This window comes from Arthroderma uncinatum (assembly GCF_011692745.1).
Source record: "Arthroderma uncinatum strain CBS 119779 chromosome Unknown scaffold5, whole genome shotgun sequence".
NCBI lineage: Eukaryota > Fungi > Ascomycota > Eurotiomycetes > Onygenales > Arthrodermataceae > Arthroderma > Arthroderma uncinatum.
The window spans coordinates 1881615-1908234 of NW_022983867.1; the positions used below are offsets into that span (position 1 = coordinate 1881615).

A 26620-nucleotide genomic window follows, 5' to 3' on the forward strand; every position below is an offset into this window, starting at 1 on the left:
GTAAAAAGCCATTCCATCATGCAAGTATCGGTGTATGAACATGAAAGATGTACGTCAACGCAAGTAGTGTTGACAAGAAGAAAGAAAGGGGACGTATTTTTACCCGCTACACTGGCTTCTATCTCCACTAGGAGTAGAGCAGTGCCGGGTTGCCGTTTTTATTTTGGGACACGCGTTAAATGGGCATTTCTTTAGCAGAACTCGCATCAAAATAAAAACGGATGGGGAGATATGGAAAACATGAAATGCGCCACCGCATGATGGAAAATGGAGAATAAATGGGTTTGCAAATAATAAATCAGGGGGTTATAGAAGTGAAGATAAACAAAAAAGAATGTTGAGATGTCCTTATGGAACAGGTTGATTAGCCAGCCTTACTTGGGCTGTGATAACATTGCTCGAAAGTCGTCATTCGTCTTATTCCATGTCGTCGTGGGTTCGGACTGGTTATGGTTCTGGCCGTCGGTATCATCATGATGATTAGATGTGGATGCGGGTTTATTTCTCGAAGGAATGGCGGAGCCACCACGCTTCACACCTAATCCGCCTCTACGTCCGCTGGATGACTGGTTAGGTCGTCTTATCGGCGCAGAGGCTTGTTGCATCATTTTGCCACTGATACCACTACCTGTAGTAGCAGTACCACTGGCTTTCCCCTTTCCCTTGCCAACGGGTATTCTATCAATTTTGTGCTCTGCCTTCTGCTGCAGCATACCCTTCACCGAGCCAACGTGAATGAATCGACCTGGTGTAATCTCGTATCCTTCGAGTGCCAACGACGCTTTACCTGCGCCTTGAGCATCAACGAATTCAACAATCGCGCCCTGGTGGTCTGGTCGTAGGACGATCTTTACCAACGCACCGTGCTGTTCAGCGAGAGCACGGATTCGGGTGTCGTTCACGGTGTCAGGAATATTCATTAGGCCAAGAGTGCGTAGGTGGCGGTCGCTTTTTGGTTCTTGTCCATCGGTCAAGGAGCCCGGTGGTGTTCCGGCGCCGTTGCGCTCGATTTTAGTGGCGGGCGATTCTGACCGAGAGACAACTGTCGTTTGGAGTCGTTTAGCCCCAGTGCTTGTCGATAAGCGGACGCTTAGCTCTCGGCCCTTATACTCCTTCTCGTTCATGGCTAGTGCAGAATTTGCTTGATCCTGTTTCACGTTAGCATTGCTATGCATATACATATATATGATGGGAAATAGTTCGTTTGGCTTACCTTTGTGGTGAAGGTGACAAAAGCAAACCCTCTAATCTCTCCGTTCACTTTGGTGGGTATTCTCACCGACTCGACGTTTCCATATGCTGTAAACAGCTCGACGAGATCCCCTTCCGTGGTTTTGTAAGGTATGTTACAAACATAAATCTCCCTCCCTTCTTCATACGCGCCTGACCTGGCTTGTCGTTGCGTGGGATCCGAAATCTTTACTACTAACTCCAAACTATCGCCCATCTCTTTCTTATTGAGTTCGGTGGCAGCGTAGGCACTCGAGGAGGATGTGAACTGCACATAGCAGAAGCGGCGGTGGGTATTGTATTTAAGTGATGGAAATCGCACCTCGGCAATCTCGCCGTACTAAGACGCGTTAGCATTGGTGTTCCAAGTCAAAGAAAAAAAAAGATGGGGACGATGGAAAGGGAGGTGGGAATACCGAATGAAAGAGCTCACGGATATAATTCTCATCCGCGGTTGGCGGGAAATTCGTTACAAATACCGTTGTATCAGTAACCGGCTCAACAGTTACCTCATTCCCTTCTAGGACTTTTTGGTTCTTTGTGCCAGCGGCGAGGGCATCTTCATATGTATCGAATTCAAGTAACGCAGAACGGCAGTTGCCCGGGAGCATCTGTAGAGAATTGAGTTTTCCGCACTGCAAAGTTATGATTAGTAGCCATTGCATAAAGTAGGCAACGGACCACCTACGTCTCGGAAAAACTGTCGAATCTTCATCTGCGCGATATCCTTCGGTAGATTCTTCACGAGAACACTCGCATGTTCACGATCACGAGTCGGTGCCTCTACCGATGGAATGGCATCTGCTTTTGCCTTTTTGGAAGCTGAGCCATTCAACTCTGGTTCGCTTTCGCGCTTTCTTTTGCCAGCTGATTGGGGCTCATCGCCATGGCCATGTTGTTCTGTAGAAGCTGGGAAGGCTGCTGCGTGATGGGATTGGAGATGCTGGCTCGCAGGCTGCTGCTGGTATTGTTGTTGCATGGCCTCCCTCTGTCTGCGTTTAGTCAACGCCTTCATAGCCTTGCGAACATCAATCATAGCGATCTGCGACTCATCAGCGTCCTCGTAATGTTCGCAGTGTGAAATATATGCATCCATAATCTTCTCCGGCCAGTCTAGGTCTGTCCGTTGCAAGGCCTGTTTCAACACTGCGGTGGCATAGCTCGGATTAGGCATTCGTCTGGATGCGCTCGCCGAGGAGTCGCAAGGCATGAATTTGCTCCACGATAGGAGCTCCCAGGTGTAATATGCGAGCCAGAATTCAAAGCTATGTCCATGTCGGGGGATGAGATTCTTAAATTCCTCGCGTGCGCTGTCCCAACTTCCGCGTGCGCTGAGGTAGCGAATGTAAATGCGTTCAAGATGGAAGAGCGGATCATTGGGGGCGGCCTTGTTGTTCTTGTCGCCTAGCTCCTGGACGGATTCAATGGCAGAGCGGATACCGACTTCGGCAACGTCGAGGTCCTCGTCCGTTGAGTCTGGCTGAAGGGCCCAGCGGCGAAGGTAGCTACACCATGTTGTGTGAACCTTCAGAACTTCGTTGATGCCAGCGGCGTCGATGAGACCCGAGCGAGTGGCCTTGTGTTTGAGTTCGAGGATCTCGGCAAAGGAGAGACCGGCCCGTTCAGCGCTGACGAAGAGTTGTGACCAGAGTGCACCGGACCAGGGGCAGTGGCGAGTCGCGCGTTCGATGGCTGGGATGGGGGAAGTGCCCATGGGACCGTCCATGGACTCGTCGATCAGGAACATCACGTAGTCTTCCCAGAGGGTGGCATCGGTGGGGAAACGAAGGACGACGCGCTGGTAGAGCGAGGTGATTAGTTCGAGACGGAGCGGTTGCAGCTGTTGCTGTTCTCGTAGCGGATTAGAAGTCTCCCACTCGATGTATTCCTGGAAGGTCGACCATTCGACGGCCGTATCTTTGAGCTCGAACGCTCGCTGCAGGGCAGCCTCTCGGGTCTCGCGCGCGGAATACATGGCTTTGGCTTCGGCGGCTTTACTCCTGGCGTCGACCATTAGATTTTCGTAGTTAGCATTGTAGTACTTTGAGACAAAGTTGGAGAAGAGTTGGGATGTTTCGTCCCACCCAGCCTGGGGAGTTTGGAGTCTGCTCTCGAAGAGTGCGCGGAGCTGCGCGATTCGGTCGGGCGACGGCGAGGAGTCGACATCCTGCATGAGGAGCTCCAGATAGCGGTTCCAGACCAGATGGCTGTCGTTTATGCGCCATTTGGTAGCGTCGGCGCCAGCCTTCCATACCTCAACTACGGACGTCCACGTAAAGACTTCACGGCCGATTACCCTGTCCTCGTCCGACCAGTGGCCACGTCCCGAGCCTTCTCTGTCGCCGGAAGATGCCTTGTACAGGTACAGCATCCACTCGCCATAGATGACCCAAAGCTTCGTGCTTCCGTACTCTTCCTCGACGGACCGGCGACAGAGGTCCATGACGGCAATGCGCTCGTTGACTGTGCGTGCGAGCAGGCTTTCATCCTGGATCCATTCAGCCCAGAGGTCTTCTCCGATGGCGAACAGGCTGTCCAATTCCTCTCGAGCAGCTTTCAGGTCCTTGAGCACGTCAAACCGGTGGGGATCGCCGTGGGAGTCGGGCGACGATGGAGGGTAGATGTGGTCTACAAAGCCTTGATGGAGGAGCCGAATGAAGTTTACGCGGTCTTCGTAGGCATAGTGGTTTTTTTGGATGTTCCTGTACAGCTGCGAGGCTGCCTGCTGGGCCTCCGGGCTAAGACAGGCACTGGTGAAGTCACGCCTGGGCGCATCTGTACTCCCGTCTGCACCGTCGTAGCCTGAAGGCCGTGGCGTTGGCGTGCTATGCGCCGCGGGAGGAACAATGGGAAAGGGTGACGGCGAAGGCTTGGCCTCGTAGGGGTCTGTTCTCTTCATGTGTGCGGCTTCCACGAGAGCGTCCATGCCGGGAGTAGACGGAGTCTGAGGTCCAGTTCCACCACCGGGAGTCAGCCTTGCAGAGGTACCGTTGCCATGGTGCCCTACACTGTTGGCCCTAACCACCGCTGCTGCTGCCGTTATCGTTGCTGTTGTCGTCGTCGTGGGCTGTGGTGTTTTCGACTTGTGTGGGCGAGGCGTTGGGACATGAATGGGCGACGGCGCCGCAGTAGCTTTCTCCTGCCTGGAGGAGTTGGGCGTGATCAAGTCTCTGATATCCATGACTGCTGGAGCGAAAAATTCTGCAGCAGGGAGAAAGGAAGAATAAAGCTGGGCCGAACTAGATGGTGTCAATATCGGCGCAGAAATAATTCCATCGCAACCTTGCCGTAGACGTATCCAACGCGCAGAGTTCTTCCGCAGAGGTCTTCCGCAGGGTTCTTCTGGCGACAATAACGGGCGTAGCTACTATCTGAGACGGTTAGACAGCTAGAGAGAGGACAGGGAGCGAGGACTGACGGCTACTTATTGTGGTGGAATCGAGTATTTGGGGCCGAGCAGACAGGACGGACGCTGTAGACAACCGGAGCAGGTCACTGGTCGCGTCGCATGTTGACACAGGCTGCAGGGAGAGAGAGAAGAGAGCGGCCGTGGCAGTGAAGCTCCGGCGAAGGATGTGCCTGTCGAGACGTGAGGTCGGTGAGGTGAGGTCGAAGGTGAAGGTTGAAGTTGAGGTCGAAGGTGAAGGTTGAAGTTGAGGTCGAAGTTGAAGTTGAAGTTGTTTCGCTGGCCAAGGTTACTGCTGCCCCTTGCCGCCCACGCTCACTAAGCAGCTCACCACGTCTATCTTTCTATCTTTCTTTCTTTCTTTCTATCATCTATCTCTCTTTCTATATATCTATCCTTTGTCTACTCTACAGTGTAGACTACTGTACCGTCTATTACTTTGTCATGCTGCAGTGCGCAAGGACGGAGGTCGCATGACTCTGGGGTCCTGCAAGACTTGCTGTTACATCCAGGGTGCATCCATCTAGCGAGGCCAGCGAGGCCAACGAGACACAGAGACAGAGGAATCAGAGGAATCAGAGGAATCAGAGCCAGCAGCAGGTAACTGGGCAGCCGATGTCCCCTGCGAGTCTCACCTACGCGGCCGGATCTAGACCGCGCTTCCTGCTGGGGGAAAATGCGCCCTTAGCGAGGCTGATATAGGCCCTCGGTCCTCCCAGCAAGCCGTCCAGACGACGGGAAAGCAGGAAATAACTTACTTAGGAGACGCAAGCGGCGCACGAACCTGCGAGCTCGTGGGTGTGCCCCCGATCGCCTCTCGCGGGATCCTGCTGGCTGTCTTAATTTACCCGGCATGCAGCCCTCGCTCTCCGCGCTGCATCTCGCGCTGTCAGCAAGCAACTTTGCAAGCAACTTCGCAACCAGTGGCTGGCCGGCTTATCACCTGATCCGCCACTGACGTCACAGAGGAAGAGACGAGACTATCGTCGTGCAGCTTCGTTCATTTGTGCTGGAGTGCGACCTGCTCAAGAGCTGTCTGTGTCCGTGCTTGTACAACCTATGGTCAAATGAAGAAGATGAAGAAGAGAAGAAGAAGATGATGATGATGAAGAAGTTAAATGAAGAAGAAGATAAATGAGACGATATATTAAAGGTACAGTTAACAATCTAAACTACCTCCGCCCTGACTGTGGGTTGTGGTGGCTTAATGGCCAGGCTTGGGGATAGAGCCAATAAGTTTCATAATTAGCTCGATGAGCTTGCCAATATCGAAACCACCGCTGCCGCTGATAAGCTTCAGGATGCCGTTGATCAGCTGGCTGAAGTCGAAGGGCAGGGCAGTAGCCTGGACGCTGCCGTTGACGCCAGCACTGGCGTTGACGCTGAGGCCACCTGGGATGATGCCGCCAATGCCGCCGACGACCTCGGCGATGAGGCTAACGATGGCCTGGACGAGCTTGCCGACATCAATGTTCTTGCCGTCACCGACAATCTGGATGATGGTGTTGATGAGCTTGGGGATGTCGAGCAGAGAGGCAGCGTGGACCTGCTCGTCACGGGCAGCGATACCAGAGGCGATGATCAGGCGGATGATGGTGTTGATGATCTTGCCGACGTCGATGCCGCTGGCCTTGCCGTTGAACAGGTGGATGACGGTGTTGACGAACTTGCCGATTTCGAACTTACCACCGGCACCGATGGCTCCGAGGATCTCCTTGACGATGGCACCGATGTCGAGGCCGGGGATGGCCTCGGCTGGGACGCAGGACACGACGATGTTGGTGATGACACCAGCATCGATCTGGCCGCTGGCGGCACTGAAGCCACCGACCTCACCGGCAATACCACCAATGGCCTTGATGATCTCGTTGATGATCTTGCCGACGTCGACACCGCCAGCCTTGCCGTCAAAGGCATTGATGATGGCGTTGATCAGAGTGCCAACGTCGAAGCCGTTGGCGGAGATGTCGTTGTGGATCTTGGTGGCTAGGGCCTTGGTGTCGATGCCGCTGTTCTGGCCCAGGGCCTTCTCGATGGCCTCAATGATCTTGGAGATGTCGAGGCCAGGGACCTGGGGGGCAGGGGCGGCAGCAGCAACATTTCTGGGGAGGATAGCGGCAACACAGGCGTCTACCAGGACAAATTAGTCTTGGGCTGGTAAGAATTTTTGACACAGTATATATAACATACCCTTTAGCTCCATGCACTGGAGGCCCTGGACGGACCCGGCGCTCACGGCGCTCTCGATGCACTTGGTGAAGGCAGTGGCGCATGCAAGGGCACTCTCAGGGCCAGCGCTGGCAACAGCACGGGCAGAGGCAAGGGCTGCAAGCAGCGGAAGGGTGAAAAAGATGGACTTCATCGTAAAGTGTAGAGAAGAGAAGTATAAAAAACAAAAGAGTGTAAGGCCCGATATCAAACAGGGCAGAGCGAACGACTGAAGTTGAAGAGGGAGAAAAGACTGTGCCGATGAGATAGAGAAGAGAAAAGGTCGAGTCTGAACGAAGACATCGTCGTGCTTTATATATCTTCAGGGGGAAGGGGTCTGCTCTGACACTGACATCCTGCTTAGATCTGCCTAGCATCTTCCTGGCATCTGCCTGGCATCCGCTTTGACATCTGTTTTGACATCCGCTTGACACCTGCCCATAATCTTCTCGATATCCGCCCTAGCGTTTACGCCTATCCCAGTTGCTCCTTCAAGAGCATGCTGTCTAGTACCATGGTAGATTGGTATCAGAACTTTTAAGTTCACATGCGCCCCGTCGATCATCGATCGCTGGAATGGATCCTCCGCTAGAAAGCTCATGCCACGCTCTGGAAGCCGAGGTGAATTCACGCTTAAGATAACGATAGCAAGGCCACGCAAACACCGTTCTCCCTGAGCAATATCATATTCCCTGTGGGCCAAGAAGGGGGATGGGGGAACATGCATCCCCGTATTCCATACAGTAGAGACCAATCTACATAGTAGACCTGTATACGTAAAAGTTTGATACCAAGAAAGTTGTCCGTTTCACGGTTCAACGGATATCTCAATTATTAAGTAGACACACACGCATATCAGGTCTCGGAGACATGGGAGCCAACAGCCCAAAGCGGGCCGTGCTTGGCAGGAGACCTCGCTTGGTCTCGTTCAGCTTGATCATATTTTGTATGGCGGCGACTATGGCATACCCTGGTAGTTAGTTAACCGGTCAGCGGCCCTTCTTCTTGCTGGCCGATGGCCGATGGCCGGCAGGGACCCTGAGCGAGAAAGGCAGTAGATCGTGCTCGTAGCGGCTGGGCGATCTGGCGTTTCTCCTGATCGAGATAACCACGTCCTGGCATAACCCCCCATCCTAAAGTAGCATAAGGTGCGTACCAGCGGAGAGCAAAAGGGAGTCTTTTCCGACGGGCAAACTGTGTTCTCCGAGACTTGTCTCCGGCCATGAGTCTCTTGAGAGGTCTCTGAAGGGAGATAAGCCTGTGACGATGGATTGACAGATAAGATCTTGCTGCCGACATCGATTGCCAGTCTGTTGCCTCGACCGGCAGCCTGTGACTATGAATGCCCTCGACGATAGAGAACTTGATATCAGGAAGAAGTGGACGTCGAAGTGGGAGAAACGTTGGACGCTTTCCATGGGTCGACGAGAAAAACGTTCGGAACGTCCAGAAAATCCCGAAAAGCTTCCGGGAAACCGGGACCAAGGGCCGAGCACGTGGTATCTCGTTAGTAAGATGTTAGTAAGGGTCTTAGTCATGGGTTAGGTAAGAGTGTTACACGTGACCCGAGATACGCGGAGAGGAAGAACGTTGACTCCGGACCAGAAATTATTTTCATCATTATCGTTTTCCTATCGGCAAAAAAGGTAAAAAAGATAGAAAAGATAAAAAAGAAAAAAGAGGGAAGAATTGAATATTCTTCGAGAGCTGGCGAAAGATGGAAACCGCACAGGATCACGCGAAGAAGAGAAAGCGAAAACACAAGAGCTCCCAGGAAGGGAAGAATGCAAAGTCACAGGCCCTAGAAGCGGGCTCGCAGCCGGATCGCGCAGAGACACCTACCAAGAAGCAGAAGGTCGATCAGCATGACGACGAAGCTGAAGAGGCGGAGAATGGGGAGCTACAGATAGAGAACGGAGCTGAGGCTGATACCGACGCACCGGCGTTGCCTTCCGCAGACACAATGTCGCTCCCCACGCAAGAGGCCGCGTCGGACAAGTTTAGCGACCTTGCGCTCTCCGAGCCGACCTTTAAGGCGATTGCGGATATGGGGTTCACTACCATGACCGAGATCCAGCAGCGGGGTATTCCGCCTTCGTTGGCCGGAAGGGATATCCTAGGTGCTGCGAAGACGGGCTCGGGAAAGACATTGGCCTTCTTGATCCCTGCTGTAGAGATATTGCGGTCGTTGAAGTTTAAGCCGAGAAATGGTTCGTTATATTCGGTCGTGAAGTAGAGGGATGCTAGGCGCATTAGGCTAATGGGTTAATTGACAGGCACTGGTGCTCTTATCATCACGCCAACTCGAGAACTGGCGCTGCAGATTTTCGGCGTCGCCAGAGAGCTCATGGAGCACCACTCGCAGACTTACGGGGTTGTGATTGGAGGCGCGAACAGGAGAGCAGAGGCGGAGAAGCTGAATAAGGGTGTTAACGTCTTGATCGGAACTCCTGGTCGCCTGTTGGATCATCTCCGGTCCACTGACGGATTTGTGTTCAAGAATTTAAAGACTCTTGTCATCGACGAGGCAGATCGGTAGGTTATGTCTGGCCCTCGCTTGAATGTATTCCATGCTAAAGCTCTGTAGCATTCTTGAGGTAGGATTCGAAGATGAATTGCGGCAGATCATCTCCATCCTCCCCAAGGATGATCGACAGACCATGCTCTTCTCAGCCACCCAGACAACCAAGGTCGAAGATCTTGCGCGCATATCGCTCAAACCAGGCCCTCTCTACATCAACGTCGACCACAAAAAGGAACACAGCACAGTAGACGGCGTCGAGCAGGGGTTCATCATCTGTGAAGCCCACAAACGGTTCCTCTTACTCTTCTCGTTCCTGAAAAAGAATGCCAAAAAGAAGATCATCGTCTTCTTCTCCAGCTGTAATTCTGTCAAGTATTACTCGGAGCTGCTGAATTATATTGATCTGCCGGTGCTGAGTCTACACGGAAAGCTGAAGCAACAGAAGCGGACAAATACCTTCTTTGAATTCTGCAACTCGGCCCAGGGCACACTTATCTGTACCGATGTCGCCGCCAGAGGTTTGGACATCCCGGCCGTCGACTATATTGTCCAGCTCGATCCACCAGATGATGTAAGTCATCCCACCAGCCAACATAGACGTGAATGAATACTGACCTCCCTCCCACAGCCAAGAGACTATATCCACAGAGTCGGACGAACAGCTCGAGGTAAGGGCAAGGTCGGCCGAAGCTTGATGTTCCTCCAGCCTTCAGAAGTCGGCTTCATCACTCACCTGCGCGAAGCCCGCGTTCCAGTCGTGGAATTCGAATTCCCCACAAAACACATCATTAACATCCAATCCCAACTAGAGAAACTCATCAGCCAGAACTATTACTTGAACCAGGTATGTATGCTCTCTTTCTCGTCCATGCACATTACTTACATAGCCCTTTAGTCCGCCAAAGAAGGATACCGATCATATCTACACGCCTACGCCTCTCACTCTCTCCGCTCAGTATTCGATATAAATAAGCTCGATCTGGTCAAGGTGGCCAAGAGTTACGGTTTTGTCACCCCGCCGCGAGTTGACATCGCGCTGGGAGCTAGTATGAGTAGAGACAAGAAGGTCCAAGGCAGGAGGACGTACGGGAGCCAACCGAAGGGCGCGAGGTTCAAGCGGAAACACGATGACGACCATTGATTGATGTACAGGTGTAATATTCACGCAAGATAGAAGTCTGATAATTCACGATCCGACCTTTGCATCTTCTCATCCTTATAGAACGTCCAACTTGCCTAAAACGGCTGATCTAGATATAGCTCACGTGAATGCTTAGTAAGTGTTATTAGTAATCTGTTTATCACGTGATATATTGTCATTACATCAGCAATTCTATCCCGATTAGGCAAGGCGTGTTCAGTACAATTTTCAAGCTCGCGATGTCCGAGATAAAGAGATCAAGCCGGACATCACCATTGAGCAAGGAATCTGAGCACGATGGCGGCAGTATGCACTGCGTTTACCGGGAGGCAACTGACTCGCTCGGGTAAGCTCCCATATACACCCCATTGCCGCGTCGATACTGACATGGAGCACCAGGAATGAGCCTGTCGCAGGTCTCTCGACGAACCATCACCTCAACCGCCTGCCTCAGAGCCAATGGCTCTCTCCGCGACTCTCTCATGGCCAGCAATGCCTCCAGTGAGAAAGACGCCGCAAACAAACAACCAGACCCGTCGGCTCCCAAGATCACACACCGTCCACCACCGGTCAAGAAGGGCTCGCTCGCATCTGGCTCCATCTTCGCCGAAGGAGACGATGTTACCTTTTCCCCTTCAGGACGAGCTCCTACCCGACCCTCCAAGTCATCATCCCCGTCTGATTCCGCCGCCGCATCCACGGAATCTACTGATCTCGCTCATCGAGATAAAACCCTTCTTGAACGAACCCTGATCCCCCATCCCAACCGCCGAGCAAGATGGGAACGAAAGATGGTCATCCGCGCTGTTAAGAACCGCGGCCAGCTGAGCAAGCAGGAACTCATCCACCAGACCGAGCGAGAGCTACAGAGTCGATCACACTTCTTCAAGACTTCGTTGAAGAAATTAGGCCCCCTGGCTAGACAGGTTGCTGGCAAGAATATCGACGACGCTATCGTTCAGATGAAGTACAGCAAGAAGAAGGCTGCAAAAGATGTCAAGGCTTTCCTTGAACAAGCCAAGAATGAAGCCATCGTTAGCAGGGGTATGGGGCTCGGGAAGGTTCAGGCACAGGAGGGTGCTGAGGAGAGTGGGGTTGATATCAAGTTAAAGGACGGCAAGGCATATACCGTCACCGATGAAACGGCCATCTACATTGACCAGGCGTGGGTCAACCGTGGTACATACGGAACCGATTATGACCATCGTGCCAGGGGTCAAATCAACAGGCTTCGTCTACCTCACACAGCGCTTGCCGTCATTCTGAAAGAAGACAAGACACGAATAAGGGAGTGGAAGGACCGTACGGAGAAGGCCCTGAAAGAGCGGAAATCCAAGCTTTGGGTACAGCTGCCCGATCGTAAGATCAGCGCCCAGAGCCAGTATTATAGTTGGTAACATATAAGCGGACATGTGTACAATAGGAGTTTCTTTACTTTTTTTGTTTTCCAGGATCAAATCGTAGTCTTAGACCGGGTCTTCAAACGTGTATTAGTCTTTGCCTTTCCTGTTCTACGCAAGCCGGGATATGCCTTGCGGTAGATAGGGGAAGTCTCGTCGTATGTTCCGTGAGATATAAGTACTGGGACAAGCCATGCAATCAATTTTCAGCAAGTCTAGTAAAAAAACAATCAAGCAAACGAAGAAAAGAAGAAAACGAAGAAAATGGGTATCACAAAGCAGTATCTGATCCACCTAACGCATGGTATGGGGATATTCCTTTCCTTTCTGCACCTCAACGCCTGAAGTAGATATAAAGTCAAATACAATAAGAAACAGATACAAAGAACACAACTCCATGCCAAGGCAACCTCCGAGAAAACAATAAAGCGGATGAAAAGATGTCGGTACTCCGTCCATGTCGCAGGTCTTCACTTCGTCGTCGTGCTCCTGCCCTCCACTTGACTCCTTCGCGATCGATTCTCACTCACTTTCTCTCCACCTTTGTGACTGCTCCCCGACTCGAGACCCGAGACCCTGCACCTTTCTTTGCAGCCTGCTGCTGTGGCTTGGTGGGTGATTGGCGGCGCAGGTTCGGTAGTATCTCGATATCGGGGAAGAATGCCGGATTGCCCTTGGAAGTCAGTCCGAAGAAATACTTGCGTAGATCTTCTAGGACCGTTAGGATCTCGTCGAACGACTTTTTTGTTCCTACGCACCCGTACAGCCAGTCTGGGACCGGGCGTGGGATGCTCTTCGGCGACCGCTTCTTTGTAGGTGCAGAAGCGGCGGTGGCAGCGGCGGTGGCAGTGGTTGTTGTCGAGGTGGATGCCTCCGGACCATCGCCAGCAGTTGCAGGTGCGTTGTCGGCTTTGACTTCGCTGCCTGTCTCCTCGTCGTCGTCGTTGTCGTTGCCTGGCTTCGCTAGACCCCCTAAGTTCGAGGGCTGGTGGTGGTTGATTGCCGCGAAGCCAGGGGCGGCGGGTCTGCTGGGGGAAGGGGAGGTAGCCGAAGCCGCCTGCAACCCTTCCTGAGGACCAGCAGAGGCCGCCGTTGGAGTCGACGAGGAGTTGCTGTCCTGCTGGCGGTCCGGCTCGTCTCCTTGAGGTTCTCCGGGACCTCGCTGCTCTTCGCGGCGGCGTAAGGTCAGGTCGAAGCTCTCGACCCCTCCCCAGGCACGCATGTTGCTGATCGTGTCGATGGCAAGGCGGCACTGCGTGAAAGGCCATTCGTCATTGCGGTACCGGGCGCGCTGGTAGTGCTTGCGGCAGTGGTATATCCAGACCGAGTCTGGGATATTGACGGTACACTTCTTGTTTCTCCCAAAGATATGGGAGATGACCTTTCGGTAGTGACTCGACCCTGTCGAGCACGTCTCATCGAACTGACACTGGTGCGTCTGTTGCGACATGGCGTTCGTTTTCCTTCCCTGGAGGTTCTGGGAGAGGAAAAGGGTCTTATCTGGGAGGGGGAGTTGCTGGAGAAAGCACAGTCAGTTGAACTGTTGCTGTTGATGGAAACGACGTCAAACAAGGCCAAAGACAGGATCTGGTCAGAGGCTTAGACGAGGCGATGATGAGTGAAAAGTTCGCGGAAGTTGAGAAAGAGGTTGATAGAATAGGGCGGGTTGTGAGGGAGTTGATATCTGGTGTAGTCGAACGGAGCGTAAGAACGGACGTGTTAAGAAGGAGGAAGTAGAAAAGAGAGAGAGAAGACGAGTGGGCGTAGAAGGGAAATATATGCTTCTCAGGCTCGAGGACTCAGAGGAACAGTGACGGGAGGATGTCTGAGCAGAGATGTAGAAGTGACGTGAATGAAAAGGAGGCTGGGGCCAGGACAACAGTGATATTCACCTGATAAACAGGACAGATATTGAATATGGCAGTGGAGAGTACCGTGCCAGCCAGCTCTGTGATTGGGGAAGACAGTGAGAAGAAGGCCTAGCGCGCGGAAGTTCCCATCAGAGTGAACATTCTGATAGAAGAGACTGAGGACAGGATGAGAGGTGAAGATGCCAGAATGTGAAATAGCATGAGAAAGAAGAGAAGAGATGAGAAGAGAGATATAGAACTCACCTCCCTGCTCCTCCAGCTGTACAGACAGCAGGAAGAGTCCAGCCTGGAAGAGGCTGTATGAACTGCCTTGAATCTGGTGGAAGAAGCATCCTCTGACATCCTTGATACATCCTGATATCCTGATATCCTGATCTCGATCGAGTGTGTCGATGTCTAAGTGAAGAGTTAGCACTGTTAAACCTTGATATCGGACATGACTTACTATATATATATATATATATCATGTATGTGTCTGATATATAGGATCACTGTGAACACCATCAGCCTCGATGCCTCGACTCGTCATCTCCACCAGAAACAGCTGCGAGGATGGACTGTTGCTTTCAAGAGCAGAGCAGAGCAAAGCAGAGCAGGGTATCAAGTTCCAGACAGAAGACAGAGATAGCACTGTCTTTCACCATAAACAAGCATCACAGTCAAAGGATGAACAGATATCAACCTGACAGCACTTACATATATATATACCTATATATATGGCACTCAGGCCAGGTGAAGAGAGAGGAAGAGAGAGAAAGAGAAAAGAAGAGAAGAAAGACCTTTATATCTGATATATCGCGGCTGTGCGCCGAGAGGTTAGAGCCATCCCAGTGATTATGGTCTATACTGATTCACCTTCTAGACAAGATATAGACATAGACATAGACATAGGATACGTCGAAAGATTAGCCTCACAACGTCAAGGGTAGCCTGCATCTCGTGCATTGGCGATTGGCAGCAGTTTCTCCGGCATCGCAGGGGCATCCCTTGTCTGCGTTGATACTCGATGGTTATGCGATGGTTATGCGATGGCAACGGTTATGGGATGGTTATGGGATGGATGGATGGATGGATGGAGGATGACGTTCCGATAGACGGTCGCTCTCCACTTGACGCCCTTGAAAGGACAAATCGCATCCAGCTCGAACGCCCCTGTCTCCGATAGATGTCCATATCTCTGTCCATATCTCTGTCTCTATCACTGTCTACGTCCATGTCGTCCTCCTCGTCCATGGGTTAGTCTGCCGTGGAACGTGACCGCGCCTTGGTTCCCTGTTATCATCCTCGATCTCGATCTCCCATGGCGAGTCCCTCTGCATCCTCGCCAGCGCTGGCTGATCCGTCGTCGAGCTCCAAGATGCCCAAGGACGCCGACTCAGTCGTCTCGGCCGTGCCAGACGGGCCAGAGGCAGACAAGACAACGACCCCCGTCGTCTCAGAGGCCATTGTCCCGGCGGACAAGCCCGTCGACGACACGTCCAAGCTGCGGGCGTTTCTCTCGATACTGAAGAAGTATGTCGCGTGCCCGGCGTCGGTTCTGCCCGAGTGGCATGGAGAATATGGCTGCTAACTCGAGCCCGGCTGGTTGATATAGCTTCATTGGCGTCTCGGACATTGCGTCGGTTCGCTTCTCCTTGCCCGCGCAGCTCCTGGAGCCAATCCCCAATCTAGGTGTGTCTGCCCTCACGACTATACAGCGGAGGAAGAGCTAAGAGACGGCGTGTGACAGAATACTGGAACTATCTTGACAGACCGGAGAGCTTTGCCAGGTATGGTTGGACTGTGGTGTATATTGAGGCCGTGAGACTGACTTCACCAGCATCGGCAAGTCGGACGATGAGCTGGGTCGGATGCTCGAAGTGCTACGCTTCTGGTTTACGAAGGACTTGGTGAGTGTTTCTTCTTCTATATTAAATCGATAGTTACTAAAAAAGCAACTAGAAATACGTCAAAGGGAAACCATGCAAGCCGTATAACTCGGTGCTTGGTGAATTCTTCAGGGTTGGTGATGGGCAGCTGCCACTTTCTTTTTTCTGCGGCTCATATCTGATATTGTGCTGACCACATACATCTCACAGTGCAACTGGGAGATAAAGGACACTGAGCCGGCCGTTGTAATACCGCCAGTCTCCAAACCTGGCTCCAAGTTCGGTTCTAAGCCTGGCTCCAAGGCTGGCTCCAAAGAGAACATCGCCGAGAAGTCTGCGACTCCCTCCATCATCGCTGGCCCAGAGGAGACCGTCAAGATATCGTACATCACCGAGCAGACCTCGCACCACCCTCCCGTCTCTGCCTTCTGGGTCGACTGTCCGCAGCGCGGCATCACGGCCCGCGGGTTCGACCAGATCAGTGCAAAGTTCACCGGCACCAGCGTCCGTATCACCCCCGGACAGCACAACCTCGGAATCTTCGTCACCCTGACCAAGCGGGATAACGAGGAATACCAGCTCACCCATCCGGACGCTCATCTCGGCGGCATCCTCCGTGGATCGTTGTCCGTCACCGTCGCCGATACGTGCTACATCACCTGCCCCAAGACCAAGATCAAGGCCATCCTGCAGTATCTCGAGGACGGCTGGCTAGGGAAGGCCCAGCATAGAGTCACCGGAGCCATCTTCCGCTATGATCCAGACAAGGACGACAAGACACGCACCAAGGACGTCCCCGCCACCGACCTGCTAGCAGAGATACAGGGTTCCTGGCACGAACAGATCTACTTCACCCTCCCGGGCTCAAAGGAGAAACACCTCCTAATCGACGTCGCGCCTCTCTTCCCGGCCGCAAAGATAACCCCGCCAGCCGAGAAACAGCTTCTCTACGAATCCCGCCGTCTGTGGGCCGATATCACAGCCGCAATCAACTCAAAGCAGTTCGCCCTCGCCACCAAACTAAAGTACGAACTCGAGGAATCCCAGAGATCAAAGGCTGCCCTGAGGAAGGAAAACAGCCACGATTGGGTTCCCAGGTTTTTTACCGTTGCCGACATCCATGCCGGCAGACCTGATTTGACCGAGGATGGCAGGCAGGTCCTCGACAAGATGCACCGAGATATCTTCGACCTTGACGAAAAGGTAAATAGTAATGGAGAATTTAGTGAGCGCTGACGGCCTCGCTTTTTGGAGGAGGGGGAGGGGGAGCCCGCTGTTTCACGGGGGACAAAAGAGATAATAGATTAATACATGTCTGCAGAAATACGTACGCTGTTTTCTGCTATAGGAGGCGGCCGGTTCGCATAAATGAGATCCCTGACCAAGGTTAGTCAGTCAGATGGGTGCATAGTACAAAGGATTGCATATAAGAATCATCAAAATGGAAGAGCAAATATATTGCACGCAGATATATAAGAAACCATACCCCATGCGCCCCCAGAATACGAAACATGACCCTGTCCACTAATGCTTAAGCAAAGACACCCCCGTATATGCTAAAATTGACAACGACCAAAGGGACACATGCAAAGTAATATAGAGCAGGTAGGGTGAATCATGCATTCGCCTTGACAACTTTGAACCCTGCTGCCACCGTCTTCGTAATCTCCTCGTTCTTATGCTGCAGAAGACTCAGAGCATATGCAACGTCGTTCCACTGTTTCTCGGTCTCGCATCTCGTCAGCCGGGCCGCGAGCTTGTCGGCTAGCTGTTTTGCATGTTTATCCTGGTGTTCGTATGGTGTTAGATGACTTGTAAGCAGTGAAGTGTGGGCAAAAATGAAAAGACATACCTTTTCGACAAATCCAGCCAAGAACTTCACTATTCTCCTCAGCGACTCGCCCTCTAGAGACTTTTCGGTGCTGAGAAGACTAAACATGTCTACAAAATGATTGTAGACGGCGTTATCCTTCGTGGAAAGTTCGGTGAAAAACATGCGTGCCAGATCTGCAATCTTCTTGTCCTCATCCTCGAGACATTTCGCCATTTCTCCAAGCTGCCCTTTTACCTTGATTTGTCCCGCCAGGATTAGGAAGGTAAGGGTCATCAAACAGGTCCGCTTTACCGAGACGTCATCGTCATTAAGCCTTCGATAAAGGAAGTCTGTATTCTCATCGATGAGATGATTGAAACAGACCGCCATGTCCCCTAGAGCAATTACTGCATTACTTCGGACAATCGGGTCGTCGGAGCGCTCCATTATCGTGATAAGGAGCGGCAGGTTGCTCTCACAGTATTCAGCAGAGACACACATCAGTTTAGCCATGCAGAGAGTTGCGGTGGCTTGGAGGTTCTGGTCCGGATAGGCCGTGTTATTTGAACATATTTCCGTCACTAGCGGTCCGAAGTGCGTCAGTAGGGAATTCTCCCCGTACAGGAGCTCCCTTTCCCTAATATGGGCCATGGCTTCTGTAAAATCGTCCTCGGTAGTTCCGCCGATGAGGTCGAGCTCGTCATCTTCGGCAGCATCATCTTTCTTCTCTTGGGCAGGGTTGGCAGCCTTTTCCTTTTCTTGCTCTGCTTTTCTCCGTTTGAAGTCAAGCTCGCACAATTCAAGGTGTACAATTTGCTTGATAGCTATATGCCCAACAATAATCAAAAGCTGGGATAGCCCAATAACGCTGGCCTTTTGCCTCGCTGCGTTATTATCTTCAGGCATCGCCGTTGCCGCTTCTACTGACGACGACGACGATGATGATGGGCGGTCTCCTTCACTGTCCACTCCTTGGGGAGCTGGGTTTGACCGGAAAACGGCCCTCGTTTTACGTCGTAATATATCAGAGCAAAGGGTATCTGGGTGTTTTGAGAGAGTGTATATCGCACTTATAGCTTGTTCGGCGACTCCGTACCATTCCTTACTATCAGAAACGATTTCCATCATTGAGGCCAGCTTTATTAGTACTGGGTGGTCATTGGCGAGCTTCGGGTGAGCTGCATCTTTTGCAATGGCTTGTCGACCAGGCTTTATCCGTTTCAAGGCGATGCATGTGTATTTGGCAAGGACAAGGTCTGCCCGCCCCAGACCTCCCAGCCCGATTCGAAGCATAATTTCAATTTCCTTGACTGCAATTTCAGGGTCTGCAAGGGCGAGCATCCCGAGCACAATAATGGCACCTCTCCTCTGTGTCCTTGATATCTCCTTTTTCTGAACGCCGTATACCTGCCATAGCTTCCCGATAACAAGCTCTGAGATATGGCCGGCCTTCACCATAGTGCTAAGAAGCTGCTCTAGCGAGGTAAGTTCTGCCGGTGTCGCTCCAAACGTAAGACTTATCATGTTCCGAGCAATATAGTTGGCTGTATCATTCGGGCTGAAAGCGTCGGGGGCATCAAAGAAGAGTCCCTTGTAGCAGTCTATCAGATGGTTCTGAACACCCTTTCCTTCATCGCTGTTTCCTTTCATCCATATCAGGCGTAACATTCTGCGTATTCCAGCCCGGGACGTTTCCACTTTGTACGCGTCTAGCATGACAAAAAAGTCCATGGCCTCAATGACCTCACTTTTATTCCGAGACGAAAGTAACTGCAACACCGTCTCAGAAGCGGTATGTAGAATTTCGATAAACTGAATGGCTTCAAGGTAATATTTTCTTGTCAGCTGTAACCTCGCAAGCATTTCTGAGGTTGCAGCCTCCTCGGCAGCTCTCTGAACTGCAGCCGTCTTTTCTTCCTCGGTCATCCTTGGGGCTTTGGAAGGAGAGTCGTCGGGCATTTGGGTAGCATCGTCTAATAGTTCACTGTCAATCTGGGTATTTTCTAGTCCCATCTCTGCTAGCCCTGGCGTTTCAGGCGGGGGCTTTAGAGCATTGAGTTCTTCCTCTACTGCCTGCAAACGTGCATCCCACTCTTTATAGGACAACTGGCCTCCGTGCATAACACTGAATGGATGTGTCGAGACTAGTTTCCCAAGAAGCTTGATAGCATTTCGTCGGACGTTACTGCTTTTGTCTTCCAGGCTCCGAGCTGCAAGCCTAGCTGCTGTTTGCCGGCGTTTTGGAAACTTCTGGTCAAGGTCGCATATCCTCATATACACCTGAATGACACGGCAGCGGCAATAGGGATTCATATCGAGGAATCGTTCTTCCAGCACATCGAAGAAAGAGTTTATCTGGGTCTGGAAGTTTTCACTTCTCTCCTCTTGCTTACTCAAGTCGGATATAAGATTCCCGCAAACCTCGATGACGGCACAGCGAAGGGTATACGCCTAATATATTGATTAGCGAATTTTCATTGCCGTGCTTTCGAGTAAGTCCTACTTCACTGTCGAGTTGCTTCGCTAGTAATGTCATCTGCTTAATCACAAGGCGAGGCGCAAGTTCTGAGAGTTTAATGATAAAGGCAGATACCGACCTGGGTCCTTTGGTATCATTTGGATTGAACTCCTTGTTTCCCACCTCCCTAGAATATAGTTAGATACGCAAATGCACCCTGAAGCCTAGAGCGATATATGTTTACCTTAGGATTTCATCCGCGAGCTGGGGATAGTCGTATTGTTCGGCAAGAATGTGTAAGAATTCTGCCATGGGATCAGAAAGATGCTCGAAATATGTAAGACTTTGAACGATGGATGTTTGGGCACCTATAAGATGGTTAGCTTTTGGCCAAAGAAAGTATTATGTAGAAATGTACCAAACGCATGTCCGTGATGCTTGACCGCAATGCAGAGGACTTTAAAGGCATGCATGCGGATCGTCATGCTTTTGACCCTTTGCTCGCTTTCCAAGATCAAGTATATTGAGCGAGTAAACAGATTGACAAAAGTATCACGGTCTGATGTCGTCACAAAGAGCTTCGACAGTTTCAACTTTAGCACCTTGCACATAACCTCCATTCCAATTTGGATCTGTGCCGACGAGTCCCACGACTCATCCTTCGTAGCTTTGTTCCGTCCAGACTTTCCAGGCCCCCGTCGTCCCGGGGCGGCGGCAGGAGTCTTCTCCGCTACCTTTGCTTCGACGGACGATAGTGACCATTGCAATAAAAATGCGTACAGCTCCAAGAGGTCCTTGTGCTCGGATAGCGCCTCTGGCTCGTCGGACTCGATGTCATTATGCGCAATGTCGGCAAGCGAGGCCAGTCCGGAGACGACGAGATCGAGGATTTTACTCAGTGCCTTGGACGGAAGGACGGGCGTAAGCCTATATGATATGGGAGTTTAGAACCAGGAGCCCTGGCTTGAGCCTGCTCAATATTGGGGATAAGGCCGCTCACTTCAACAGAACCTGCAGGGAATCAAAGAACGAGCTCCGAGCAAGGCTTGCCGGGTCCTCTGCCACAGCATCCACGATAGGATTCAAGATCTCTTCGATCAACGGCGAGCTCAAAGACTCTGGGTCCAGCTCGCAATCCAGGAGCTGCGAGTCAGCTTCAGGCGTAGGCACCGAGGCGGGGTCGCTCAGGTAGTATTTGAGCGCCTCGTTGAGGTCAAAATCTATTCGTTCGTTCATCGCGACGGCGGTCTCATCGACATCCAGGCGTGCAGAGATGCGACTGGGGCGGTTTTCGTTTCGTCCTGGCTGGAGGAAGAATGATGCCGCGGGGAGGTGTTTTGTTTGCATTTTGCCCCTTTGGGCGAGTGTAAGGCCGTGACGGTAAGTAACGAGCGCTGCCCGCAGTTTAGTGCATAGATACCGAAATATAAATACACTATCACTAGAAATCTCATTAAAACGCGTCGGTTCAAGACGATATTTTTCTTCATTTTTTCATTCTTGACGTCGGCCACGCCACGTCTACGCATTTGACTGCTATATACCCGTGGAATCATGTCTGACTATGCGCTAAGTCTACACTCGTCGCCCACGGAAGAGGCAGACGTCGGCAAAGACGAGATGAATGACTATTCGGACGAGGAGACGCGTTCGTTTGTTTACGATGAGAAGACTGAGGGGAATGACGAAGGCCCCGTGTCTTCGGAAGATGACACGGAGAGTGAGCAAGAGGAGCAGGATGAAGTCGTTCTCGAAGACATGAAGAGATTGGAGAGTTGTCCACAGATAGCAGGGAAATTCAGGCTTATCAAGCGTGTTGGAGAAGGTGAGCAGCAATTGTTTCTTTTTCTTTTATATCTTGAACGAATGTCGATAGCCGTGCCTTTAGAAGTCTCGATGCTGATAGGATGGCGTATAAACAGGCACATTCTCTACAGTATACAAGGCAGAAAATTTAATCAAGGACCCCAGCGACTGGGTAAATGAGTTGGGCCCTCATTACCTCACGGGTAAACCATGGCACCCAGACCGAAAGGAATATGTTGCTCTCAAGAAGATTTACGTCACAAGCAGCCCTGCAAGGATTTTAAACGAATTGCAGATTCTATCTGACTTGCGCGGAAACGCTTCGGTCTGTTCTATAGTAACGGCATTCCGGTTTTATGACCAGGTTATTGCTGTGTTGCCGTACTTCCCCCATACGGACTTCCGACTGCTATACCGCACTTTTCTCGTGGAGGATATGCGACACTACTTCAGATGCCTACTAGACGGACTTCGTTTTGTACATCAGCGGGGGGTGATTCACAGGGACATCAAGCCTACGTATGTCCTGTAGTCCGTCTCTTAGCCACTGAAACAGTCTATCACCAGGTTGTATTCTAACAGGCCCCATTTTTAGGAACTTTCTATACAATCCGAAGCTTCGACGAGGTATTTTGGTAGATTTTGGTCTAGCCGAGGTGAGTACCTAATACCATAAACCGATATGCATTCAATCACCCCCATAAGAGGCAACAGAAGTCCATAATGCTGAATTGTGGTATAGTACGAAAACGGGGGCTCAGGCGAATGCCTATGCAGAGATAATCGTACGCGCTATGCGTCTGAATTCGAAAAAATTATAGAAACTGCCCAAGGCGGGTCGACCCAAGGCCCGACCGGATATCCTAAAAATGACTCTAGGCCTTCCCGAAGGGCCAACCGAGCGGGGACTCGTGGGTTCCGCGCTCCGGAGGTGCTGTTCAAATGCATGCACCAAAGCACCAAGATCGACATCTGGTCGGTTGGGGTCATTCTCCTCACGTTTCTGGCCAGAAGATTCCCCTTTTTCCATTCGTTAGATGACGCCGATGCCCTAATTGAAATAGGGTGCATCTTCGGGTATCGCAGAATGCAAAGGGCAGCTGCAGAACACGGCCAGGTGTTTGACACGAATATCCCATCAATTGGGGAGAAGGGCTACACCCTGGCGCGAATCGTACAGTGGTCCAGCTGTGTCGATGAATTGACCGGGAGAGAGAAGCAAGCTATACGACTATTAAACCATCTCCTCGACCTGAGCCCAAAAACCAGGTACTCTGCGTCACAAGCGCTGCAACACAGCTTTTTCGAGAACCCCCAGGGCGGCGACCTTGCCTGGGGAGGAGACGACCCAATGCAAGTGGTGGTCACGACGGAAACGAACGAGAACGACGAGGCCGCTTGTGAGGCCAGGGACGACGTGAAGCTGATCTAGTTTGAGACTTGATAGAAGCAACTTGGTGCTTTTTTATATCTACGGCCATCCGCGCCAAGCCCGGCCCCGGATGACGTCACGAGGTTTCCTGCTTTTGGCTTGCTCCCAGCTCTCATATCTCACGACCTCAACAGCATCCTGATCGTCACGTCCTTGTATCCCAGAGATACGAAGATATCAGAGACAGATATCGCCATACTGCAGATCTGAAAGCATAATCCACTATTCTTCCCACTGTATGTGAAATATACGGTTGTGCTCTACCGCTAACACCTTCAGGACCCCACACGCGAGCTTGTTTACCAGGTGTGGAGAGAAGCTATACTGCGAATATTACAACGGACATCTCATCAGCCAAGGTGCAGCGTCCTCGGATAAACAATTGTATTTGGGTCTTCTGCACTGCTGTTGTCGCTGTCGCCGGCTATTTCCTACTCCCATATCAGCAGCTTTCGTCGCTGACGGTACCTCCTTGCGGAAGCTGTCTCGAAACGTTGTCCACCGCTTCAAGCTATTTTTTACGTAAAGGGTTGACAACAATGGCCTGGCAATGCTCTGGGAGGTCCAACGCCCAGCTAATCGAGAACCTTTTCAGTGCTAAGCTCATCAAGAGCGAAAGGGTTAAAAATGCCATGATGAAGGTACGTCAATCCCTTATGCTGAGCCTGTTTGCTAGATCTTCCCCCCTAATTGTGGACCAAGGACTGACCTCGTCATCGACTTCAGGTTGACCGTGCTGATTATTCACCCACAAGTCCTTATACCGATGCACCGCAGGCTATCGGTTACGGGGCAACCATCTCTGCCCCGCATATGCATGGCCATGCCTGCGAATACCTGCTCCCATTCATCCACCCCGGCGCTCGGGTTCTTGATATCGGCTGTGGTTCGGGGTATCTTAGCCATGTCTTCGCCAAATTGATCACGGATGCCCCTGCCTCCGACGGTTGTGTTGTCGGTATCGATCATATCCAGGGTCTCGTTGATATGTCATGCGAAAATTTGGCCAAGTCAGAGGATGGTCGCCAGTTGCTCAAATCAGGAAAGATTAAGATTGTCAAAGGTGATGGGCGCAAAGGCTGGGCTGAAGGTGGTCCCTATGATGCCATTCATGTCGGAGCTGCAGCAGCATCAATGCATCCTGATTTGATAGACCAGCTTCGTGCTCCAGGCCGCATGTTCATCCCAGTTGAATCTGATACCGAAGCCCATATGCTGTTAGGCAAAGCTCAGCATGTGTGGATTGTTGATAAGAAGGAAGACGGCTCTGTCCACAAAGAAAAGGTTTTTGGTGTCAGCTATGTTCCCTTGACCGACGCACCCAAGGAATAGTGCCCGTTAACGAGAGTTTGAACGTCGGAGATGGAGCTTGCGATCTACCGTATTCTTTGTTCGGTTGGATTCTGAGATATCAGGTGCCTCTCGATCGGATTTCGGAGGCCCCTTTGCTCGCCCGATTCTCTTAGCTTTTAGTGGTGAAAACAATAAAGAAATAGCATAGCCCCATAATACAAATGAAACCTCCCCTGTGTACATTATCTATGCTTAGCACGCCAGGAGACAAGTTGCTTACTCGGGATGGAATGGCATGAAGGAAGTCCGTATCTAACATTATTCAACCATGGGCACATGTTTAACAATCTAAATAATACAAGAAAGATGATCACTGAAGCCCATAACGCAAAAAGACATGCGCAGCTTCTTGAGGTCAGTGACTGGAGTAGTTGGAGCCACATTATCAAAAAAGACGCGACCAATGTAGAAAAAATTAGAAAGAAGACTAGGAAAAACAATAGGTATTATAATTGAATCTTGTTTAGAAGGGTTAGAACGGGAAGCCTCCCTGGAAATCGAAGCCTCCTTGCGCGAATTTGAAGTGGGAGTTTCCACCACCACCCTGCTGGTAGAAGAAGGGAGATCCCCCAGCTCCAGGCCCGAAGGGGTTGAAAGGTTGTTGGCCACTCTGAGGATCATTAGGGTCATCGCCATGGTCAAATCTGTTTCTTAGCTCAGCGTCGGAGAGGACCTCATAGGCTTCATTGATGCTCGCCATCTTCTTCTCGGCCTCCTCCTTGGGGATACCTTGGCTATGGGCCTTGTCTGGGTGGAATTGTTTTGTAAGCTTGCGATAAGCCCGTTTGATCGTAGCCTCGTCTGCTTCGCGATCAACGCCGAGAACCTTGTAATAGTCCTTTTGTTTTGACCGTTTCAAAAGTGTCTGGGCCTTTTGCTGAAGGGTATGGATCTCCTGCGACTGAGGATGGTGTTCACTGGCCGTGTTAAGGGTTTGAAGGGCGGCCTCGTATTGCTCGGCATCGATATGATCCTCGGCCTTGGATAGTAGACCATGCAGCGAAGAGGGATTGAATTCAAGACACTGTGTACAGTATGGCCGTGCTTTTCGTTTCGAGTTCATCTAAAATGACGGTTAGTGGGTTGAAGGCGACGAGATTTATGGAAAGGGGGTGCACATACAGCTCTATAGGCCGCACACGTTTTCTCAACCAAGTCCGCATAAAGAGCGTTAGGCGCTTTAGGGTGTATGTATCCGTCTTCCTGAGCTGATTTGACGTCCTGTTGGATGTCCTCTAGCAGTCCAGTTTCGCCTTTGGTCCCCACCAACAGCTCCGCAGCCTTGTGGAACTTCCGGGATTCCAAATACTTGTTGAGATTCTTAATTTGCTTCAAATTTCTCTTCTCTCCCCTGAACAAGCCGCTGCAAACCTTTGAGTCAGGATCGGAGTGAAGACATTTTCGGATCTGGTTCATTCCGCGTTCCATATCTGCCAGCGAGTAGAAGAGCATTGCCGAGATCTGAAGATGAGGCTGTACGGTATTGGGAGATAACTGGGACAGGCGGGTGAGATCATTGATCCCTTCTTCGATGTCCCCTCTCTCTAGGTGGCATTTTGCGCGCAGTCGTCGAAGTTCGGGGGAGCCCATGGCCTTCATGATGGCGATGCTCGATTGAGAGACACATGTTTCCCAGTCTTCCTTCTTCTCCGCCTCCTGGGCAACACCAGCTGCGGCTTGGGCTTCCTGCAGTTGGGCTAATTCAGCTTCGCCCAGCTTACCCGTAGCCTCGAGATCCTCCTTAGCTCCAGTCCAGTTACCAGATCTCAACCGTATCTTGCCCCGCTGGGCGAGTGCGCCTTCGAAGCCAGGCTTGAGTTTAAGCACCTGGTCGAAGTCTTCTGCCGCACGGGAAAGCCTGCCGAGCGAGAGGTAGGTGGCTCCACGCTGGAAGATGGTCAGGTAGTTGGATGGATCCTTGGTAATGGCGGCATTAAAGTAGAGGAGCGCATCCTGAGGGGAGCCGTTGGCGAGATGGGTCTTTGCCGAGGAAAGCAGCGAGGAAACCGGCGTGTCGGACTGTATATCTGAAGCCTGAAGGCCGTTCGCCGACGAAATGACCGCGAGGAGGAAAGTGACTGTCTGGAATCGAAGAATCATGGCTGGTCCG

The 26620-nt window shown here is 51.5% G+C and overlaps 8 protein-coding genes across 8 annotated transcripts; 3 read left to right on the forward strand and 5 right to left on the reverse strand.

The window, feature by feature from the left end:
* Window positions 1-374: 374 nt before the first annotated feature.
* Window positions 375-4411, reverse strand: GIQ15_06974 (U4/U6 snRNA-associated-splicing factor PRP24; the record flags this gene model as incomplete). The annotated part of the gene is made up of 4 exons (XM_033554391.1): window positions 375-1148; window positions 1214-1570; window positions 1647-1865; window positions 1919-4411. The coding sequence occupies 4 exons, from the start codon at window positions 4409-4411 to the stop codon at window positions 375-377; spliced, it is 3843 nt and encodes a 1280-aa protein (XP_033403906.1).
* A 1429-nt stretch (window positions 4412-5840) lies between these two features.
* On the reverse strand, window positions 5841-6998 carry GIQ15_06975 (uncharacterized protein; the record flags this gene model as incomplete). The annotated part of the gene is made up of 3 exons (XM_033554392.1): window positions 5841-6182; window positions 6468-6766; window positions 6827-6998. 3 exons carry the CDS (start codon window positions 6996-6998, stop codon window positions 5841-5843), a joined length of 813 nt encoding a protein of 270 aa, XP_033403907.1.
* A 1563-nt stretch (window positions 6999-8561) lies between these two features.
* On the forward strand, window positions 8562-10509 carry GIQ15_06976 (ATP-dependent RNA helicase has1; the record flags this gene model as incomplete). Its single annotated transcript, XM_033554393.1, has 5 exons — window positions 8562-9054; window positions 9121-9379; window positions 9432-9939; window positions 9997-10212; window positions 10264-10509. The coding sequence occupies 5 exons, from the start codon at window positions 8562-8564 to the stop codon at window positions 10507-10509; spliced, it is 1722 nt and encodes a 573-aa protein (XP_033403908.1).
* A 297-nt stretch (window positions 10510-10806) lies between these two features.
* On the forward strand, window positions 10807-11906 carry GIQ15_06977 (mitochondrial large ribosomal subunit; the record flags this gene model as incomplete). Its single annotated transcript, XM_033554394.1, has 2 exons — window positions 10807-10855; window positions 10909-11906. The coding sequence occupies 2 exons, from the start codon at window positions 10807-10809 to the stop codon at window positions 11904-11906; spliced, it is 1047 nt and encodes a 348-aa protein (XP_033403909.1).
* A 529-nt stretch (window positions 11907-12435) lies between these two features.
* On the reverse strand, window positions 12436-13359 carry GIQ15_06978 (uncharacterized protein; the record flags this gene model as incomplete). Its single annotated transcript, XM_033554395.1, has 1 exon — window positions 12436-13359. One exon carries the CDS (start codon window positions 13357-13359, stop codon window positions 12436-12438), a length of 924 nt encoding a protein of 307 aa, XP_033403910.1.
* A 1721-nt stretch (window positions 13360-15080) lies between these two features.
* Window positions 15081-16884, forward strand: GIQ15_06979 (uncharacterized protein; the record flags this gene model as incomplete). The annotated part of the gene is made up of 5 exons (XM_033554396.1): window positions 15081-15292; window positions 15375-15451; window positions 15510-15549; window positions 15600-15669; window positions 15859-16884. The coding sequence occupies 5 exons, from the start codon at window positions 15081-15083 to the stop codon at window positions 16882-16884; spliced, it is 1425 nt and encodes a 474-aa protein (XP_033403911.1).
* Window positions 16885-17263: 379 nt separating this feature from the next.
* On the reverse strand, window positions 17264-21266 carry GIQ15_06980 (protein kinase subdomain-containing protein; the record flags this gene model as incomplete). Its single annotated transcript, XM_033554397.1, has 6 exons — window positions 17264-17434; window positions 17501-19912; window positions 19965-20106; window positions 20164-20287; window positions 20338-20846; window positions 20920-21266. The coding sequence occupies 6 exons, from the start codon at window positions 21264-21266 to the stop codon at window positions 17264-17266; spliced, it is 3705 nt and encodes a 1234-aa protein (XP_033403912.1).
* A 3716-nt stretch (window positions 21267-24982) lies between these two features.
* GIQ15_06981 (DnaJ domain-containing protein) lies at window positions 24983-26610 on the reverse strand (the record flags this gene model as incomplete). Its single annotated transcript, XM_033554398.1, has 2 exons — window positions 24983-25573; window positions 25633-26610. The coding sequence occupies 2 exons, from the start codon at window positions 26608-26610 to the stop codon at window positions 24983-24985; spliced, it is 1569 nt and encodes a 522-aa protein (XP_033403913.1).
* Window positions 26611-26620: the final 10 nt, after the last annotated feature.